The sequence below is a fragment of the Symphalangus syndactylus genome, chromosome 7, assembly GCF_028878055.3.
Source record: "Symphalangus syndactylus isolate Jambi chromosome 7, NHGRI_mSymSyn1-v2.1_pri, whole genome shotgun sequence".
Lineage (NCBI taxonomy): Eukaryota > Metazoa > Chordata > Mammalia > Primates > Hylobatidae > Symphalangus > Symphalangus syndactylus.
In genome coordinates, this window is record NC_072429.2 from 48,920,158 (window position 1) to 48,941,684 (window position 21,527).

Genomic DNA, 21,527 nt, shown 5'->3' on the forward strand with positions numbered 1-21,527 from the left:
TTGAGTCACCAAGCCTGGCCAAAAGTGACATTCTTAGGGACACCTTTCAATCTGAATTACATAATGAAAGGATTATAAAATAATTTTTTATTTTTATTTTTTTTGAGTCTTGCTCTGTCACCCAGGCTGGAGTGCAGTGGCGCCATCTTGGCTCACTGCAAGCTCTGCCTCCCTGGTTCACGCCCTTCTCCTGCCTCAGCCTCCCGAGTAGCTGGGACTACAGGTGCCTGCCACCACGCCCTGCTAATTTTGTTTTTGTATTTTCAGTAGAGACGGGGTTTCACTGTGTTGGCCAAGATGGTCTCGATCTCCTGACCTTGTGATCTGCCCACCTCGGCCTCCCAAAGTGCTGGCATTACAGGTGTGAGCCATTGTGCCTGGCCATCATTTTGATTTTATAAAAACCCAGACCTTAAACTTTGTTACTCATGCCTGTGATTAAAAGTTCGCCATGCCTCAGGTTTTTTGTCTTGTTTTAATTATAGCAGGAGAGTGTTGCGAGTTGCCTGGAAACTCTGGCTGCCTTGTCAGGCCATCAGCCTGCTGCCTTGACTGTGATATGGATGGAATGGGGCCAAGGTCTCCATGTTTCTTGGTGTTTCTACTTTCTTTATCTTCGACCCTTGTACTGAAGGCTGGTTCTTTATCTCTAAGGACACAGATAATAGGCAGCCAAGTTTGCCTGAACAGACTTTTTGGCAGTTTTCAACCTTGTTTTCTGGAAGAGAAGAAGAGGGTGGTAAAAAGCTTACCATTCTTGCCGACTGAAAGAGGCATCTACAGGGCTGTTTGGGTGAGTCACTTTCCTTTGGTCCTACCACATTTAGGTAAAATGAAGCTTTTTGGTATAGTGATATAGTGGGGAATGTGCAGGTTTTAGAGTAAAATAGACCAGGGTTTGAATTTCCTCTCTGTATGGTTCTCACATTTCTCATCTGCAAAATGGGTTGTTTTAAGAAATAATTTACTTAAAAATACATAGTGTAGGGACCAGCACAGTCAGATGCTCAATATATAGTTGCTACTTTTGTGATGAAAATGAAGACGTTGCAATCAGAAAAATAGGCAATGGAAATGGACAGAGAATTCACTGACTAAGTAATACAACTGGCCAGGAAGCATAACACTCAACCGCACTTGTAGTTAGAGAAATGCAAGTTCAATAACTTGTGCCATTGTTTTTGCTCATTAGATTGGCTAAAAATATACATAAAGTCCATTTTTGGTGAAAGTTTAAGCAAATAGTCATTCTCATATATTTTTATAACACCTCTTTGGAAGTAGGTTTGGTAACATATATTAAATTTTAACTGTGTTATTCTTTAATTCAACAATTTTGTTTCCAGGAATTTGTTCTACACAAATATACATGAGTATACAAACATATTATAGCACTGTTTTTCATAGTGAAAACTAGAAACAAATTTACTAATATGGATCTATTTCTAAGGAATTATATGTGTAAAAAGCATATTAGAGTATTATACTATGATCCTATTTATGTTAAGAAAAAGATAATTGTGTGTGTACATTTTATAAATGTATGAAAAGAGGTCTGAGAGGATATATTTCAGAAGGTTTACTTTTGGGGGAAGTAGAGGAAGATTAGGGTGAAGTGAGAGTTTTGCTTTTCATTCTTTCCCCCCCTACTAATATGCTACATATGCTTTTCTTTATTCTTCTAAATCTTTGAATTTTCCTAATGACTATGTATTATAATTTTTGGTGCCAAAAATCAGGAACAAATATGTATTATTTTTGTATTTGTAAAAACAATTTAACAGAAGGGCGAAGATGTGAATTTAGCCTATCTGTAAGGCCCTCTGTAAGTACTTGTTTAGACTCAACATCATGGTTGAGTAGAGACAGTTCTTGGGTCTGGAAGGGTGGGAAGAGCTTATATTTAAGAAGCAAAACTTTCACTTCATGGTTTGGGGCTTGGATTTTTGGACCAATAAACCCAAGTGACTCCTTCTGAAGACAGTAGACAGTATGGGAGAGGTTAACAGGTGTTTTTGTAGTCTTGTCCTATCCAAGATCCTCTATTTTAAAAAAAGAAAGGTCTTGGGCTTCTTTGGAAGAGGCAAGGCAATCTCTGAGTTGTAGTATCTCTGAGTCCAAGATGGTGGGGCTGGCATAGAACCTTCCAAGTTCTTTCTGCCTCTTTGCTTCCTTTCAACCTCTTTGCAACCTTTCAGGTTGACATGTCAGATTTTTTGTTTGTTTGTTTGTTTGTTTTGAGATGGAGTTTCACTCTTGTTGCCTAGGCTGGAGTGCAGTGGCCCAATCTTGGCTTGCTGCAACCTCCGCCTCCCAGGTTCAAGGGATTCTCTTGCCTCAGCCTCCCGAGTAGCTGGGATTACAGCTATGCCCGGCCAATTTTGTATTTTTAGTAGAGACAGGGTTTCTCCATGTTGGTCAGGCTGGTCTTGAACTCCCGATCTCAGGTGATCTGCCCGCCTTGGCCTCTCAAAGTGCTGGGATTACAGGCGTGAGCCACCATGCCCGGCCCTGTTTTTGTTTTGAGGCAGGGTCTCCACTCTGTCACCCAGGCTGGAGTACAGTTGAGCGATCATAGCTTACTGTAGCCTTGAACTCGTGGACTCAAGCGATCCCCTCACCTAAGCCTCCCAAGAAGCTGGGACTATGGGCACATACCACCACACCGGGCTAATGTTTAAATTTATTTTATTTTATTTTTGTAGAGAAAAGGGCTCACTTTGTTGCCCAGGTTGGTCTTGAACTCCTAGTCTCAGGCAATCCTTCCACTTCAGCCTCCCAAAGTGCTGAGATTACAGACATGAGCCACTGTGCCTGGCCAAACATGTCAGATTTTATTAGATATTCTGGATCCCTAATAATGAATTTTTTCTTTAGGTTTTAGGAAGCTTTCTTGGGTTATAAGTGCCCACAAACTTTTTGTAGTTTGCACATTTAGCTCCCAGCACTGTGGACAACATCTGAGTGAGAAAACAGACAAAACTACTTATTGAAGATAGGAATGGAGGCTGACAGATGGAAAATCCTGTTTTCCTTGGTAACTTACTCCAAATGAAAAGAGGTTTCATGGAGTTAAGAAATGTATCACTCTAGGCCGGGCATGGTGGCTCACGCCTGTCATCCCAGCACTTTGGGAGGAAGAGGTGGCTGGATCATCTGAGGTCAGCAGTTCAAGACCAGCCTGACCAACATGGTGAAACCCCATCTCTACTAAAAATACAAAATTAGCTGGGCATAGTGGTGCATGCCCGTAATCCCAGCTACTCAGGAGGCTGAGGCAGGAGAATCGCTTGAACCCAGGAGGCGGAGGTTGTAGTGAGCCGAGATCACGCCATTGTATTCCAGCCTGGGCAACAAGAGCGCAAAACTCCATCTTGAGGAAAAAACAAAAACAAAAACAAAACAAGAAATGTATCACTCTGAAGCCAGGCACAGTGGCTCATGCCTGTGATCCCAGCACTTTGGGAGGCCCAGGAGGGCAGATTGCTTAAGGCCAAGGGTTCGAGACCAGCGTGGCCAACGTGGTGAAATCCTGTCTCTACTAAAAATACAAAAATTAGCCAGGTGTGGTGGTGAACGCCTATAATTCCAGCTAGTCGGGTGGCTGAGGCATGAGAATCACTTGAACCTGGGAGGAGGAGGTTGCAATGAGCCAAGATCTCACCACTGCACTCCAGCCTGAGCGAAGGAGTGACTTTGCCTTAAAAAAAAAAAAAAAAAAGAAATGTATCACTCTAATATCCTTCAGAATTCTCTGATTTTTAGATTGTAGTCAGACGGAGACTGGCATTGAGGTAGTGGCAAATGTCTGCATGGGGTATAATGATACTATATTTCATCACATTGCTAAATACTTTTTAAAATATTGTGAATATATGAGAGAGAGCATGTAATGCATGTATACAATTTGAAAAATAATTATGAAAAACAAACTCCATATACCTTTTACTTGGCTCGAGAGCTAGAATACTACAAAAGCTCTGAAGGTCCTAGGGGGTCGGCCAGCATGCTGGTACAATTTGGCCACTGCACAAAGGTGCCTTGCCAAGGGGAGAGGGATTTGCCTCCTAAAAAATTGAGCTTTTTCCTTGGGTACAAAGACACCATCTGGTGCTAGGCTGAGGGTCCATAGGCTGGTTCCTACCCAGTGGATATGTCATTTTTCTAATTATCTGCTCAGAAAACAATTCTTTTTCCTAGTTCACATACAGGCCTCTTATAGGCTAGTGTACTGTGTCCTAGGGGTGCGGGGTCACACCTATAAGTTCTGTACCCTCCACTGTAAGTAACAATTATATTGAATTTTGGATTATTATTTTTCTTTAGTGTTTTACCATGTATATATGCATCTCTAAATTATCTACCTCTCTTTCCCTGTACTCCAAAGTGCCATTTGGCATTGTATTAGTGTTTTTTTTTTTAATTGCTATAACAAATTACCACAAACTTAGTGCCTCAAACACACAGATTTGTATGTTGGGGGCAGTGGGTATATGGGAAATTGTACTTTCTGCTTCATTTTTCTGTAAACCTAAAACTGCTCTAGAGTTTTTTGTTTTTTTCGATTTCTTTCTTTCTTTCTTCTTTCTTTCTTTCTTTCTTTCTTTCTTTCTTTCTTTCTTTCTTCTTTCTTTCTTTCTTTCTCTTTCTTCTTTATTTTGAAAGGCATTAGGTACTAGCATTAGGGGAAGCTTGGAACTCCCTGTACTGTCTTTTGCAACTTTTCTGTAAACCTAAAGTTATTCTAAAATGAAAAGATTATTTAAAATTTTTTAAAAACACAATACAAATGTATTATCTTTTTTTTTTTGAGACAGAGTCTCTCTCTGTCCCCCAGGCTGGAGTGCAGTGGCGCGATCTCTGCTCACTGCAAGCTCCGCCTCCCGGGTTCACGCCATTCTCCTGCCTCAGCCTCCCGAGTAGCTGGGGCTACAGGTGCCCGTTACTACGCCCGGCTAATTTTTTGTATTTTTAGTAGAGACGGGGTTTTACCGTGTTAGCCAGGATGGTCTGGATATCCTGACCTCGTGATCCGCCCGCCTCGGCCTCCCAAAGTGCCGGGATTATAGGCGTGAGCCACCGCGCCCGGCCAAATGTATTATCTTATAGTTCTGTAGGTCAGAAGTCTGACGTGGGTCTCACTGGGCTAAAATCAGGCCCTTAGAGGAATATCTAGGGGTCTATAGGAAAGAATCTGTTTGCTTGCCTTTCCTAGCTTCTAGAGGTGGTCCACATTCCCTGGTTCATGGCTTCCATTCATTTTCAAAGCCAGCAATGACAGATTGAGTTATTCTCATATCTAGTCACTCCAGTGTTTTCTGCCTTCCTCTTCCATTTATAGAGGCCCGTGTGATTACATTGGGCCCACCCAGATAATCCGGGATAATTTCCTCATCTCTCGGTCAGTTGAGCAACTTTAATTCTGCCTATAACCTTTATTCCCATTTGTTATGTGCCCTAACATATTCACAGGTTCTAGGGAATAGAATGTGGACATCTTTATTTATTTATTTATTTTTGAGATGGAGTCTTGCTCTGTCGCCAGGCTGGAGTGCAGTGGTGTGATCTCGGCTCACTGCAACCTCTGCCTCCTGGGTTCAAGCGATTCTCCTGCCTCAGCCTCCTGAGTAGCTGGGACTACAGGCGTGTGCTACCACGCCCTACTAATTTTTTTTTTTTTTTTTTAAAGTAGAGACGGGGTTTCACCCTGTTAGCCAGGATTGTCTTGATCTCCTGACCTCATGATCCGCCCTCCTTGGCCTCCCAAAGTGCTGGGATTACAGGTATGAGGCACCATGCCCGGTCTGAATGGGGACATCATTATTCTGCCTACACTAGCCATCTTTATGTAGTACTTTGCCACATGCTTGTTCTGCCCCCCAACTAAAAATGATTGTTCTTTTGTTTCTTTTCTATAGATAGCTCACTCCATATCTGTCAAGTTTGAGTTACTTTCTGAGCAAGTGAAAAGAAGTGGCTGGGCACGGTTGCTCATGCCTGTAATCCCAGCACTTTGGGAGGCCGAGGCAGGTGGATCACGAGGTCAGGAGTTCGAGACCAGCCTGGCCAAGATGGTGAAACCCCATCTCTACTAAAAATACAAAAATTAGCTGGGCGTGGTGGTGGGTGCCTGTAATCCCAGCTACTCGGGAGGCTGAGGCAGAGAATTCCTTGAACCCGGGAGGCAAAGGTTGCAGTGAGCTGAGATTGTGCCACTGCACTCCAGTCTGGGTGACAGAGTGAGACTCTGTTTCAAAAAAAAAAAAGAAAAGAAATACCCTTATTCTGATATAGTAATAATGTCTCATAATAGTATTAAACTACTGAATTAAAAGTATTTTCTGGACATTAACTCAGCATTTATCAATAGCTCCAAATTGAGTTTCAGGAGCAAACTAAGGCCATTCAGAGACTACCACTTACACTCTCTGTTGTTTCCAACTTTTAAAATTCCAAAACGAAAACATATACAAGAAAGACAGAAAACAGAAAAGCACAAAAAGAAAAATTCTAAAAGAAACACCTGTGTAGCCACCATCCAATTAGGGAAAGAGAAAATAGATAATGCCCCTTCCTCAAAGCTCGCTTTGTGGCGCTCGTCTGTCACATACCACCTCTCTCTTCTTAGAGATAAACCACCATCCTGACTTTTCCAGTAATCAGTTGCTTGGCAGTTACTACTCTGTGTTAGTACATTTTCATGCTGCTGATAAAGACATACCAGAGACTGGGCAATTTACAAAAGAAACAGGTTTATTGGACTTAACAGTTCCACATGGCTGGGGAGGCCTCACAATCATGGTGGAAGGAAGGAGGAGCAAGTCACATCTTACGTGGATGGCAGCAAGCAAAGAGAGAGCTTATGCAGGGAAACTCTGCCTTATAAAGCCACCAGATCTTGTGAGACTTACTATCACGAGAACAGCATGGGAAAGACCTGCCCCCATGATTCAATTACTTCCCACTGCGTCCCTCCCACAACATGTGAGAATTCAAGATGAGATTTGGGTGGGGACACAGCCAAACCATATCATACTCTGTAATTTTTTTTTTTTTGAGATGGAGTTTCACTCTTGTTGCCCAAGCGGGAGTGCAGTGGTGCTATCTTGGCTCACTGTGACCTCTGCCTCCTGGGTTCAAGCGATTCTCCTGCCTCAGCCTCCTGAGTAGCTGGGATTACAGGCACCTGCCACCACGCCCGGCTAATTTTTGTATTTTTAGTACCTCCACCTGCCTCAGCTTCCCAACGTGCTGGGATTACAGGTGTGAGCCACTGTGTCTGGCCACTCTTTGTAATTTTACCACCTGTGTATGTACCTCTGACTAGTTTTGTCTGATTTTGAGCTTTATAAAAGAGCCATTCTGTAGGTTTCTTTTGTATTTTATTTACCTTCTTTATTACTATGATTCAACAATGTGGCTACCTGTAGGTCTAAGTTTATTCATTCTTTTTTTCTTTTTGAGATAGAGTCTGGCTCTGTTGCCCAGGCTGAAGTGCAATGGTACAGTCTTGGCTCACTGCAGCCTCTGCCTCCCAGGCTCAAACTGTCCTCCCACTCAGCCTCCTGAGTAGCTGCGATTACAGGTGTGTGCCACTGTGCTTGGCTAATTTTTGTATTTTTTGTAGAGATAGGGTTTTGCCGTGTTACCTGGGCTTGTCTCAAACTCCTGAGCTCAAGTGATCTGCCTGCCTCAGCCTCCCAAAGGGCTAGGATTACAGGCATGAGCCACCATGCCTGGCCTCATTCTTTTCTCATTGTTGTATGTATTTCCTTGTATGGTCTATCCTTCTGTGGCTGGAGTGTTTTGTTTCCATTTTTGGACTATTAGAATTAATGCAGATGTGAACATTTTTGTACCTATATTCTGCTACCTTTGTGCACACAGATCTCCAGAGTATATACTCAGGAGTGGAATTGTTTAGTTCTAGAGATATTATGTTTTCAATTTTAGAATTTACACTGCTACTAGCAGTGAAAGAGATTCTGTTGTTCCACATCACTTGATACTATCAGACTTACTAATTTTGGCCATGCTGGTGAGTTTATTATGGTGGATGTAAAGTTGTATTTTTTAGTTTGCGTTTCCCTGATTACTAATGTGGTTGAGTATTTTCATACATGTGTTGGCCATTTGGATTTCCTTTTATGTGCAATCCCTATAAAAAAGTTTATTTTTGTAATTTCATATTAGATAGTCTTTTCAAAAAATTTAAAATTTATTTCCAGAAGTTCTTTATATCATGTGGATAGTAGTCCTTTTTGGGTTGAATGTTTTGTAGCTAACTTTTCCAGTCTTTTGGCTTGAATTTTCACTTTTTTAATGGTGTCAAATGTAAAATAGCTGAATTTATCAATCCTTATTTACCGTGAAAAGGCTGTGTTTTATTTAAGAATCATGAAGACATTGTCTTATATTATCTGTTTGTTTTTTTTTTTTGAGACGGAGTCTTGCTCTGTCGCCCAGGCTGGAGTGCAATGGTGTGATCTCGGGTCACTGCAACCTCCGCCCACTGGGTTCAAGTGATTCTCCTGCCTCAGCCTCCTGAGTAGCTGGGATTACAGACATGTGCCACCATGCCTGGCTAATTTTTGTATTTTTATTACAGGCTGGGTTTCACCACACTGGTCAGGCTGGTCTCGAACTCCTGACCTCAGGTGATTCGCCCACCTTGGCCTCCCAAAGTGCTGGGAATAGAGGCATGAGCCACAGCGCCCGGCCTATTATCTTTTTTTAAAAGCTTGCTTTAAAATATCTTTTTTAGGCTAGTGCAGTGGCTCAAGCTTGTAATCCATGCACGCCGGGCATGGTGGCGTGCACCTGTAGTCCCAGCTACTTAGGAGGCTGAGGCAGGGGAATCTCTCGAACTCGGGAGGTGGAGGTTGCAGTGAGCCGAGATCGCGCCACTGCACTTCAGCCTGGTGACAGAGCAAGACTCCATCTCAAAAAAAAAAAGAAAAAAAAGAATAATGCCTGAACAAAGTAAACACAGGTCAATAATTTATTCTTATTTCTTATTTATTTTTTGAGACAGGGTCTCTCTCTGTCACCCAGGGTGGAGTGCAGTGGCACAATCATGGATCACTGCAGCTTTGACCTGGCCTCAAGCAATCCTCCCACCTCAGCCTCCTGAGTAGCTGGGACTACTAGTGTGTTATCATGCCTGGCTAATTTTTAATTTTATTTTTTATAGAGACGGGGTCTCACTATGGTGCCCAGGCTGGTCTCCAATTCCTGGCCTCAAGTGATTCTTGCTGACCTGGTCAATTTCTTTTTTTGTTGTTCTTTCTTATCTGAGATGGAGTCTGGCTCTGTTGCCCTGGCTGGGATGAAGTGGCACGATCTTGGCTCACTGTAACCTCCACTTCCTGGGTTCGAGTGATTCTCCTGCCTCAGCCTCCCGAGTAGCTGGGACTACAGGCATGCGCCACCACTCCTGGCTACTTTTTGTATTTTTAGCAGAAACAGGGTTTCACCATGTTAGCCAGGCTGGTCTTGAACTCCTGGCTTCAGGTGGTCCACTCTCCTCAGCCTCCCAAAGTGCTGGGATTACAGGCATGACCCACCGTGCCTGGCCCCTGGTCAATTTAATACAAAGCACATACCCATGTAACCACCATAGCTCATATCAAGAATAAGAGCATTCTTATTTTTGTGTCTCCACGAACTCTTGCCCCTCGTTCCCAAAATAACCTGAACCAGTATCATGATGTCTATGTTAGTCACTTCCTGGCTTTTTTTTTTTTTTTTCCCCCTAATTTGTATCCCTAAACACAATGATTTAGTTTTGCTTTTTTGGGGAAACACTGTTATATTTAATTTCAATTAAAGAAAAAACTTAAAAACTTAAGCAGCTAGTTTTTAAACTTTTTGAAATATAAAATACATACAGACAGAGAAGTATACAGATCATGAGTACAGCTCACTGAATTGTCCCTAGGTGAACATATACATGCAACTTCCCCCTAGGTTAAGAAATGGAATATCTTCTCATGACCCCTCCTTATTATTGATTTCTTCCTTCCTCAAAAAGACTTCCCTCCTTAACTACAATTCTGACTTCTAAAATGATAGTTTAGTTTTCCCTGCTTTTGAACTGTTTTTAATGGATTAATACAGTATGTGTTTGTGTCTGGCTTCTTTCATTTATTTTCGTGATTCATCATATTGTCGTTTGTAGCTGTAGTTTGTTCATTTTCACTGTTTGCATGGTATGAAGATACCATACTGTATTAATCATTCATCATTCTATCATTAATAGCTACCTGAGCTTGAGTTTCCATTTTTCTCGCCAATATAATAAATGCAGCTATGAACTTCAGGGTCTTCCCCTGTTGCGCAGGCTGGAGTGCAGTGGTGCAATCATAGCTCACTGTAACCTTGAACTTCTGGGCTCAAATGATCCTCCTGCCTCAGCCTCCTGACTAGCTGGGATTACAGGTGCAAACCACTGTGCCTGGCTATTAATTTTTTTTTGAGACAGGGTCTTGCTCTGCCGCCCAGGCTGGAGTGTGGTGGTGCTTACTGCAGGCTTGAATTCCCAGGCTCAAGTGATTCTCCCGTCTCAGTACCACCCTCGACCAAAATTTTTTTTTTTTTTAGAGATGGGGTCTTGCTATGTTGCCCAGGCTGGCTTCAAACTCCTGGCCTTAAGCAATCCTCCTGCCTTGGCCTCCCAAAGTGCTGGGATTATGGGTGTGAACCACCATGCCCAGCTCTTTGACTTTTAATTAGGAATTAATATATTTACACTGATTGTAATTACTCATATTTGAATTTATTTCTGCTATCTAATGTTTTACTATTTGTCCTCCTTTAAAATTTTTTATCCATTTTTAAAATTAAGATCTTCTCATTTTATTTTATCCCCATAATAAACTGGAAGTTATATATACTGTTTAATTTCTTGTACTGATTATGTAGAAATTTTAACATGTATATTTAACTCAACAATTATAAACTTATTTAGCCTCCTCTTAAACAATATAAAGCCTTCTAATACTTTAATTTCATCTACCCTCTTACAATAGTATATGTAAAATTATTGAACAATAGTAGAATTTAGATATTGTTGCCATTATTTTGGACAGTGTTTACATTTACAGGAAACATGCAAACGATTTTCTTTGTTTACCATTACTTCTCGCATTTTGGATCTTCCTTCTGGAAGATGGTAATTTTCTCTTAACATTTTGAAGATACACTGCGGTATCATTTGGCTTCTATTGTTACTATTGAAAGGTCAGCTGTCAGCCAAATTATCTTTTCTTTGAAGATTAGTGTCTTTCTTTTTTTTGTTTGAGATGGAGTCTTGCTCTGTTGCCTAGGCTGGAGTGCAGTGGCACAATCTCGGCTCACTGCAACCTCTGCCTCCCAGGTTCAAGCGATTCTCCTGCCTTAGCCTCTAGAGTAGCTGGGATTACAGGCGTGTGCCACCACACCCAGCTAATTTTTGTAATTTTAGTAGAGGCAGGGTTTTGCCATGTTGGTCAGGCTGGTCTCGAACTCCTGACCTCAGGCAATCTGCTCATGTTGGCCTCCCAGAGTGCTGGGATTACAGACGTGAGCCACTGTGCCTGGCCTAATGTCTTTTCTTGCTGCCTAATTTTAAGATCCCCTTTCTCTCTGGGTACTAAACTTTATGTGTGCATTTTATACTTTTCAGCATGGCAAGTTTTGGTCTTCTAGAATTTAGGATATTTACCTTCAATTCTGGAAAATGTTCAGCCACTATTTCTTTGAATATTGTCTTCCCTCCATTCTATTATCTCCTTCTTTTTTTGTTTGTTTTGTTTTGTTTTGTTTTTAAGACGGTGTCTCCGTTGCCCAGGCTGGAGTGCAGTGGCGCGATCTCGGCTCACCGCAACCTCTGCCTCCCAATTCGAGCAATTCTCCTGCCTCAGCCTCCTGAGTAGCTGGGATCACAGGCATGCACCACCATGCCCAGCTAATTTTTAAAAATATTTTTAGTAGAGACAGCATTTCACCATATTGGCCAGGCTGGTCTGGAACTCCTGACCTTGTGATCGGCCCGCCTCGGCCTCCCAAAGTGCTGGGATTACAGGCTTGAGCCACCGTGCCTGGCCTTTTTTTTTTTTTTTTTTTGAGACAGAGTCTCACTCTGTCACCAGGCAGAAGTACAGTGGCGCAATCTCGGCTCACTGCAACCTCTGCCTCCTGGGTTCAAACGATTCTTCTGCCTCAGCCTCCCCAGTAGCTGGGATTACAGGCATGCGCCACCACACCCGGCTAACTTTGTATTTTTAGTAGAGATGGGGTTTCACTATGTTGGTCAGGCTGGTCTTGAACTCCTGACCTCGTGATCTGCCTGCCTCGGCCTCCCAAAGTGCTGGGATTACAGGCTTGAACCACCGTGCCCGGCCAGGTTGGTTTCTTTATACGAAGGCCTAAAATAGGGATGCACGCCTTCATGTTTTGGAGCTTCTCTGCTGATGAGCTTGGGGATTCAGAAAACATTAAATGCTTCTGTAAATTGTTATATACTTTAGTGGAAAAGAGCAGTTAGGTGTAAATGTTTGGCAAAAAATACAGCTGTAGTTAGACTGCAATCTGCAAACATCGGCGTTGTCAGTTTGCCACAGAAAATGTGGTCTGAATGGAAGGTGCCTGAAGGCTAGGCATGGTGGCTCATGCCTGTAATCCCAGCACTTTGGGAGGCTGAGGTGGGAGGATATCTTGAGCCCAGGAGTTAGAGGCCACCCTGGGCAATGTAGTGATAATATGTCTCTAAGAAAAAAAAAAAACAAAAACTGGGCATGGTGGCACATACCTGTAGTCCCAGCTACTTGGGAGGCTGAGGTGGGAGGATTGCTTGAGCCTGGGATATAGAGGCTGCAGTGAGCTATAATTGGGCCACTGGACCCCAACCTGGGAGACAAAGCAAGACCCTGACTCAAAGGGGAAAAAAAAGGTGCTGAGAAGCAACCTGGCTGGTCAAATGATAGGAAGGCTCAAAAGCCTAGAGCCTCTAAGGAACAGGTAGGGTATGCAAAATGGTGAGACCCTCCTGCCTAGATTTCTGGTTAAAAAGGCAGTAGAAAGCTCATGACTTTATGAAGGTCATAATCTCACTGAATCTCTGAATACTTTTTTCTTTCCCCTATATGGATACAGGCAGACGAAGAGAAAGGGATATTTATTCTTTGTTATTTATTTATTTTTAACAATAAAAGTTCTGATTGTGGAAAAAATATCTAGCTGATTATAGGAATTTAATAAAGAAACCAAAACAAATTAGTCTTATAGCTGATGATAGTATTGGCTTACATTATTGTCATACACTGAATTCTAAGTTATCAGGCCAAATATGTGGACTTGGCAAAGATGAGACTTACTGTCAATTGTTCCAGCTCTCTAAACTGGATGTGACTGGCACCAGTGGCTATATGAGTGAATACAGAAGCTGAAATCCACATTATGTTAACTTTGGTTCTATTAAACAAAAGATTTTATTCCAGAGATATGTAAGATGAAGCTTTTCCAGGGCAGAGATCGTGATCATGTCCCCCAGCACAGTGCCTGACCCATAACAGCTGTCCAAGAAATATGTGTTGAATAAATAAATGGCACAAAGGTTATTCTGGGTTGCTAAGATCAGAACAGTATTTGCCATTATTTTGGAGGTTGGCGTGGGATTTGTACACCCTGGAACAGTTTCTTCTCTTTGCAGCTAGTGATATTTTTCTGTTTATGAAAAACACACATTCTTGCACACTGGCACAATGGTCCTGGGCAAAGTGGCACAGAAAGATTTCCACTCCATTTCTTGGAAGAGCCAGCAATACATCTCTCTAATGGTGAGTTGCTTCTCTTTTACCAGAGGATTTAAATTTGATGTGTTTTTAGTTCTTCCTTTCTTCCCAGTAGAGGAGACTACCTCAAGGAGAAAATTAATTAGCTGAGTTTGACTGAATTTGATAGCATTTTACTGCTCTGTAAGAATCAAGAGTAGTCACAATCTCATCTCCATATGCACTTGTTTTTCCCTGCACACAAGACTGCATGTAATGATGGCTTCCTATCTGTATTTACAGTCATGTCTTGTTCTACAAATGGGCAGTGTAAATATGCTTCTAATTGGGGAAGAGATGTGCTTGTATTTACTATAACTTACAAGACTCAGAAGATCTTAAAACCAGCACCGAGAGTTTGGGGGAATTCTCAGTGGTTCTTGGTTTTCATTTACAAATAGATAGACAAAGATTTGGCAACTTCTGTCAAGAAAGGTGTTCACACCGGGCCTCATTCCTAGCAATAAAAATCCAGATATGAAAGCAAGACATTTTCAGATTGTTCTCTAGGCCTCTGAATGCAGTATAGGAGAGAGAACTGAAAAAATTGTATATGGCTAATAAAGCACTTTTATGCATACCAATTCATTTAAGTCTTAGTTTCCCTATTTGACTAATGGGGAATCTAAGGTACAACTAAGTAACTTGACCATAGTCAAAAGGCTAGTAACAGGGCTAGAACTGGAACTTTGAATGTTTGTTGTATCTATTTTACTTTTAAGTGATAGAATTGGTGGGGATAGAATATATCTTTTTGGCTTTTCTGGCTAGGGTGGCTCGTTTCTTATTAACATTGTATTAAGAAAGACAAGGCAGCCTTAACTGAACACAAGTTAATCTATATCCCAATACTCAAACAGCCTTGCTCAGGGAGATCAGTAACGGTAAGGAAAACACCTGATTAAAAGTTTCCTTACTGATGGTGCAAGGGAAAGGCTCAACATCTTGCTACATCTGGAAGAGCCGAATTCAGTCAAACTCATGTAAAGGAGGGAAGAATCCATTTGCATTCTCTGTGAATAATGAGGGCATTATTAGCCATCTGTAAAGTAACTGCAGAGACAGAGAGCTACTTCCTGACTTCAAGTCTCATTCCAGTGACACTGATGACCTTGGGGAGGCAGATATGCTGAGGTCCTCCCTGGCATCTAGAATGCAGTCCAGGTTGTAGCAAAGATATATTCCTTCTACAGTGACGTGACTCATGACCTTACTTCTGAGAGGCATAATGCCTCTGTTCAGATGAGCTGGATAGAGTGCTTGTTTTCCAGGCTTAAAAGTCATCTTGCAAATAAATAACAATTTTATCTCACGTAGTAATTTTCCTGGCATGGCCTCATCTCCAGAGGGAGTCTTGGAAACACAAAGGCTTGGTCTATACCAGTCACTTCTCATCCTGGCCAAATAGCTATTGCAAATACTATTTTTGACTCTATTGATATATTGAAATGTGACGTTTCCATCTACAGGTAAAGAACTTGTAGGAAAAAAGAAGAAAAAGTGATGTAATTTTGAAGTATTCTTTTAGTGAGGTATTCTCTCATCTCTGTAACAAACAGAATTGCTGTTCTTTGCTGTAGGGGCTGTCCTGTGCCATAAAGGATGTTTACCAGCATCCTTGACCTTCACCCACCAGCCAATAGCACCTCTCCAGTGGTGACAATCAAAAATGTCTGTATTCAGCAGATCCTGAATTCAGAAGGAAAAAAAATGTTTAAAAAAAACCCAAAAATGTCTGCACACATGGTCCCCCAAAATTGTCGCAGTTGAGAACCACTGTTTTAACTGAAGCAACAAGATTATTACAAAAGAAACCATCTTCTTCCCTCCATCCACCAAAAAACTAAAGTGATTTCTGAGCTAGAACCCCTCTAGAAATTTCAGAGGATTTAGACAAAGCAGGTAGATTAAATACTCACAGTTATTTAGTTATAAAAGGCCAAACCAGAATTATTGAGGACAATGTCTTTGCAGACTGTTGCTGGTGAGCTGTGATTCTTACCACAGGTGCCTGCCTGCCTTTTACCTCAAATCAAGGGAGTGGGCCTTCAATGGAACTGCTCAGAGCACTTGACCTGTGCCTCTTGCAGTCTGAGGGGCATTGTGGGCCTGTGTCTGACTCCCATAGGCTGGCGGCTGTTTTGGCAGCAGAGTAGAGGAATGTTGAATCTGCACTGGGATTAGCTTGTACTCCCAAGTTTGTTCGGGCAAGAGGTGCCTGAGAGCTTCCTGTGGACCAGGTGTGAGCCATACAGAGCTGTCACTAGGCTAACACAGCAGCACCATGAGAAAAAAGCTCTCCTTCGTCCAGACGCTTTGCTTCCATCTATTGGGAAGTAGTCGTTGTAATTTAGTTTGGACAAAACACTTTACTGCCACCTGCTGGAAAAACATTAAAATAAATAACATACAAAACTACAGTGAGGATGATGTGAATAGCACCCCCTAGGGTACGGAGTGCACAACCTTGTCCCACAATAAAGGTCACTTGCAAATGGACGAGTGTGAGAGTCATCTCAGATCCTATCTGACAGGGCCTTTACAGAGATGCCCAGGTTTCAACAGACAAGTAGTTGGAGGTGCATGGAAAGAAGTAAATAACTGCCAAAATAGCTTTACGCTTAGACCAATATAATTATTGGGGAGAAACCACCAGAGAAGGAGGATGGTGGTGGTCTCTGAGGTATCCATGAAAAAAAAAGTCAGCTTTAAGCATCTACTATGCCCAGGGAATGTCAAACCATCATACAAAGTTACAACTTTCCTGCTCCTTTTTCTCCCTGCCTTCCCCAGATTTGGTTATTGTTAGTTAAGCTGGGAGGAGAAAGACTAGGCAGGTTAAAGATGGCTATGGTCCCCTCTTTAGGTCAAGCAATGAGACAACTGTTCCCAGCTGAAAAAGAGGAAAACATTTCACTCTTTGTGACTCAATGACAACAGGACTCTATTCCTAAGGAGACCACAGAACCCCTAAAAACTCATGGAACCTGCCTGAGTTTTCAATTAGGTACATGACAGATCTACTCCCACTGCACAAATTGAAAGGCATGGCAAAAGATACAAAATAAAACTGTTTGTTTTGAATTATAGCCCGTGTGCCCCCTATGTTGAACATACTGTTTATATATTATCAAGTAGGATCTAGAGAATATATCTTCCAAGAATATGTTCTGCAGTTTTTGAGGGGGAAAATGGTCATTGATCAATTCATTTGTTTTTTGAGATCCCATAATTTGTGGGTAGGGTATAAAAATGCAAGGGAGGCCGGGCATGGTGGCTCACGCCTGTAATCACAGCACTTTGGGAGGCTGAGGTGGGAGGATCACTTGAGGCCAGGAGTTCAAGACAGGCCTGGGCAACATAGGGAAACCCATCTCTAAAAAAATTTAAAAATTAGCCAGGCATGGTGGCATGTCCCTGTAGTCCCAGCTACTCAGGAGACTAGGGTAGGAATGTTGCTGGAGGCCAAGAAGTTGAGGCTGTATTGAGCCATAATCCAGACACTGGACCCCAGCCTGAGTGACAGAGCAACATCTTGTCTCACAAAAAAAAAAAAAAAAAGGCAAGGGAATCCTTCCCTCTGGGAGCTTACATCTTAGGTTTCATACTCAGAGCAAAGTATTTATTACAGTCAGTTATGTCAACAAGAGCCTGTGTTGCATATGTGGGGCAGGCTGAGGAGGTTTTTAACTCTCTTCGGATTTACTCTCAAGACTTTTACTCACTTATGATAAAGCTTTTGAAGCAATCATATTGCTCCTGTTCTCCAAGCATGGAATCACAGGTAAAGCTTTCATTTAAGATATTTAAAGAGAGATACAAGGCTAAATGCACAGGCTGCATCTTCACTGGGCTGCTCTGAAATCAGGCTCTGTTGATCCTGCTTGGCAGATTTGGAAACTTATTTCACTACACTCAAGTTTAATCAGGCTCTGAGAAATTAATTCGGATAAAACAATTCAACCCAGTGAACAGTGTCCGATTTGTAAACCATGATATGAATTTATTGACAAAAACTGTACAGCTAGTATAACTAGTCCTAGTTATATGCCTTGGACAGTCGCTTCTTACTGGGTATGTAGATGTATTTGAGAGGCTCCCTGAATGATAGAAAGGCTACTGGCTGAGTTTGGAATCAGAGTATGTATGGGCCTTTGTATGCTCTTAACGGAGATCCAGAATTTAGGTGTGCTAGGATATAAACTCCACGAAGGCAGGGATTTACTGACGTATCTTAAGAGACTAGAACATAGTAAGCATTCACTAAGTATCTGTTGAATGAGTGAGTGAATCTGAATTAAGATTTAACTGCCCTGAGACTAAGTGTTGGTTCTGGTCATTAGAATCAGTTGCCTGTTCCTGGAAACAGTTCCTGGGAGCTTCATAGAACATTCTTATTCAGATTCTTCTGGTTTTAGACTCTTTGTGGACCCCACCCTTCGATTGTGACAGCATTAACTGGGTATGTGACACTTAGGTTACACATGGTTTACTCTCTCTGATGAAATGTGGGAGACACTCTGGCCTCTGTAGCCCATTTACAGATCATTTCATAGGGTGACTTTATTTTTTTCAAATCTTGTCCCAAGTTCTATGAGGGTTCTTGTTTTACATTTTCCAGGTTACTGACTTCCAGCTCAGGCAGGTAAGGGACAACTGAATTGTGGTGGCTGCTATTTTTTGAACAGGTGTTGATCTACCGGCCGTCAAGGAGTCCAAATGGAAGATCTCAAAGCCCTTAACAGACTGTAACAAAGAAGAGATTGGCTCAATATTCATACCTTTGTGAGCTCAAGGGAGTTGTAGGGATGGTCTGGGTAGCCATGCAAGTTCAGAGAGCTCATTCTTTCTGTCTCCTTTCAGCAGTGCCTCCGCAGCTGGCTGATTTTAGTATACAAAGCTCCCTGTGAACCCGAAGCCTATCGACTTCCACAGTCCCAGACTGTCAAGGCACCGAAGCCTTACTGTTCTCTCTCGAGTCTAGGTCAGGTCCTGAGGTGAAGGGGTAGGGTGGGGGCGGGCAGGACGCAGGTGCAGCCCCGTGGTCCCGGATCTAACTCACATCTCTGGGAATGGGAACAGGAGTCACCGCTTAGGCCTCCCCTAGCGGTTTTCGGTTCAGGTCTCTGTGCTCCTCACCTGGATATGGGCGCCCTGGGTTTTTCTGGCCGCCTGCAGGGAGGGGCATGGCTTCCTCCGCAGAGACCAGAAGCAATCTCTGTGTTCCGGATTTTCCCTTTATCTTTCCTCTCCCCAGTGTCCTCTCTGTTCCCCAACCTCCCCAAACCGAGGACCCCACAACCCGCCTCGGGACCGCGCCTGGCTGCTCGCACCCTAACTCAGGAGCCCAAATGGTGGAAGAGGAACTGCAGTCCTCAAGCTTGCAGGACCCAGGGCCGCGGCCCGGGATGCTGTGGGGGTGGGGACCCTCGCCGCCCCGCCCCCGCCAGCGGCCCGCCCCTCCCCCTCCCACGCACGTCACGTCCGGCCCGGCCTCCGCCCGCCAGCCGCTCTCCTCCCGCTCGCCGTTAGGGAGGCTCTGCACCTCAGCCGCCGCCTGTGTCGCCACTCCCTCCCCCTCTTCCGCGTCTCCGCCGCCACCACCGCCGGGGGTATCCGGGGGTCGCTTACCGGGCTGGCCCCGCGCCGCAGCCGTAGCTTTAACCTCTCGTCAGCGGCCGCCCCAGGAAGAGGCTTCCCGGCCGCGGAGCCAGTTGGGGCCTCAGTTCTCGCCCTCTTGCCGTCGCCGCGGGTCCTGGAGAAGCGGCCGCGGCCAGGGAACGGGGCATCGCGGTTCCAACGGTAGGTAAACGGGCGGGTACTCGGATCTGCGCATGCGCGGGTTGCAGGTCGCCGCGGCCCTTCCGCTCCTGTTGCCCCCCAGCGCCGCCTGCCACCCGCGCCTGCTCCCGGGCGTTGCGTTTCGGGGTGTGGAGGACTCCAGCAGGTGGGGCGTTCCGTGGAGAGGGCCCCCTTTCCGCTGGAGAAAGAGGAAGATGAAGCCGTGTCCCTGGTTGCCGGGGGGTGTGGCAGCCTTGGATTTGCAGCGGCTGCAGTGCAGTTGAGCGGGCGTGCCCCTCACCTCCAGCCCCTCCAGAGTAGATGGCGCGACATCCCACGTTTCTTTGCTGACCTCTCCTGCCCACTGGCGCTGCGCCTCTTCCCCGCCCGCTTCATGCTGGGCAGTGAAGTTGATGTAGAAGAAAAAGGAGTGTTTTATTCTGGGCTCTACTGCGCCCGTTTTTAAGGTCACGTGAGATGAGTGGTTGCGGACTTCCTTAAATCGCTCAGAGAATATAGCCAAAATTGGGCTGTTGGTGCACTGGGGCATTGTCTAGAATGCGCTCTGCATAGGCCAGGCTGGAGGGGGACACTTTGTATAGCATTAGGGTTCACGTGGCACGCCTAGTTTCCTAGATGAGGTTGTAGGAATCGGTTGGCACATTTGCGCAATGGGAAACTGTTAAGCCCTTTTTGTTTGTAATCAGTTAAAATCAAACTGACTGTTAGAAAGACGGTGGATTATTTCATTTGGTTCCCCGTTTCGCCTTCTAATCAGTGAAAAAAGTTGGGCATTTACTTTGAAGGATCTGATAATCTAAAATGGTAGCCAGAATCATTACCAGTAGTAATGCAGACTATTAACATTAACTGAGGTGCACCTGTTTAGAGAGACAGACATTAAAGGGTGGTTTTGAATTGTTTGTCTTTTTAGAGCTGGGTTAGTGTGAGGCTATTTTCAACCTTCCTTTTTTGGTAACCTTGAAATGCTTGTTGGCCTGGTTTTCTCACAGGTACTGTGCATTTACTAAGTGCTTGTTGATGGAATTGAATGCACTGATAATTATTTGTATATCCATTGGGAGCGCCTTTTTTTTTTTTTTTTTTTTTTTTTTTTTTCCTCGAGACAGAGTTTCGCTCTGTCGTACAGGCTGGAGTGCAGTGGAGCGATCTCGGTTCGCTGCAACCTCCTCCTCCCGGATTCAAGCGATTCTCCTGCCTCAGCCTCCTGAGTAGCTGGGACTACAGGCGCCCGCCACTACGCCCGACTAATTTTTGTATTTTGGGTAGAGATGAGATTTCACTATGTTGGCCAGGCTGGTCTCGAACTTCTGACCTCAAGTGATCCGCCTGTCTCAGCCTCCCAAAGTTCTGGGATTACAGGCGTGAGTCACCGTGCCTTGCCCCCTTCTTACTTTTTTAATCCGTACTGCTTTTAAAATTGGAGTAATAGTTTATGCAATTTAATTTTATTACTAATTTAGACACCTGTGTGACACAGCTTAAGTTCTTGGAAAATGTAGAAGGGCATATTGCAGTGGCATAATTCATTGGGTGGTGTAAATGTTAGTTTTTTTTTTATTAGAATGTCGTTGTTTTAGGACAGAAAATGGCTGAAATGAATCTGTTGACTTGTCAGTGATTCTCCACCAATAAAATAACTGCTTTTATAATCATTTATGAATAACCTCAATCCATCGCTACATAGCTCCTCCATCATCGTATACAAATTTTGAATTTGGGCACTATAGTAGTATAAATTACTGTTTTTTGTTTTGTTTTGTTTTGTTTTTTGTTTTTTTGAGACAGGGCATCACTGTCGCCCAGGCTGGAGTGCAGTGGTGCAATCTCGGCTCACTGCAACCTCCGCCCCCCAGGTTCTAACGATTCTTCTGACGTAGCCTCCCGAGTAGCTGGGACTACCGTGCTTGCCAC

At 43.6% G+C, this 21,527-nt stretch overlaps 2 protein-coding genes and 1 long non-coding RNA gene across 10 annotated transcripts in view; 1 reads left to right on the top strand and 2 right to left on the bottom strand.

Annotated features, from left to right (window-relative positions):
* Positions 1-779: 779 nt before the first annotated feature.
* Positions 780-21,527, top strand: part of FAM13B (family with sequence similarity 13 member B) — a 114,785-nt gene continuing 94,037 nt past the window's right edge. For 4 of the 8 annotated variants that reach the window (XM_055286124.2, XM_055286129.2, XM_055286130.2 and 1 more), the window contains exon 1: positions 19,467-19,613. The gene's annotated coding sequence lies outside the window, so the exon portion shown is untranslated. Of the gene's footprint in view, positions 798-13,677; positions 13,818-18,336; positions 18,457-19,338; positions 19,614-21,527 lie in introns of those variants that run through there. The other 4 variants (XM_055286127.2, XM_055286126.2, XM_055286125.2 and 1 more) reach the window with 4 other exon arrangements.
* On the bottom strand, positions 6,736-20,142 carry LOC134737077 (uncharacterized). Its single transcript, XM_063642405.1, has 4 exons — positions 19,980-20,142; positions 19,443-19,888; positions 16,095-16,193; positions 6,736-15,500 (listed from the first exon to the last, which is right to left on the bottom strand). Exons 1-4 carry the CDS (start codon positions 20,140-20,142, stop codon positions 15,336-15,338), a joined length of 873 nt encoding a protein of 290 aa, XP_063498475.1. The 3' UTR covers positions 6,736-15,335.
* LOC134737120 (uncharacterized) lies at positions 17,789-19,107 on the bottom strand. Its single transcript, XR_010121710.1, has 2 exons — positions 18,951-19,107; positions 17,789-18,557 (listed from the first exon to the last, which is right to left on the bottom strand). It is a non-coding gene; the product is annotated as an uncharacterized lncRNA (long non-coding RNA).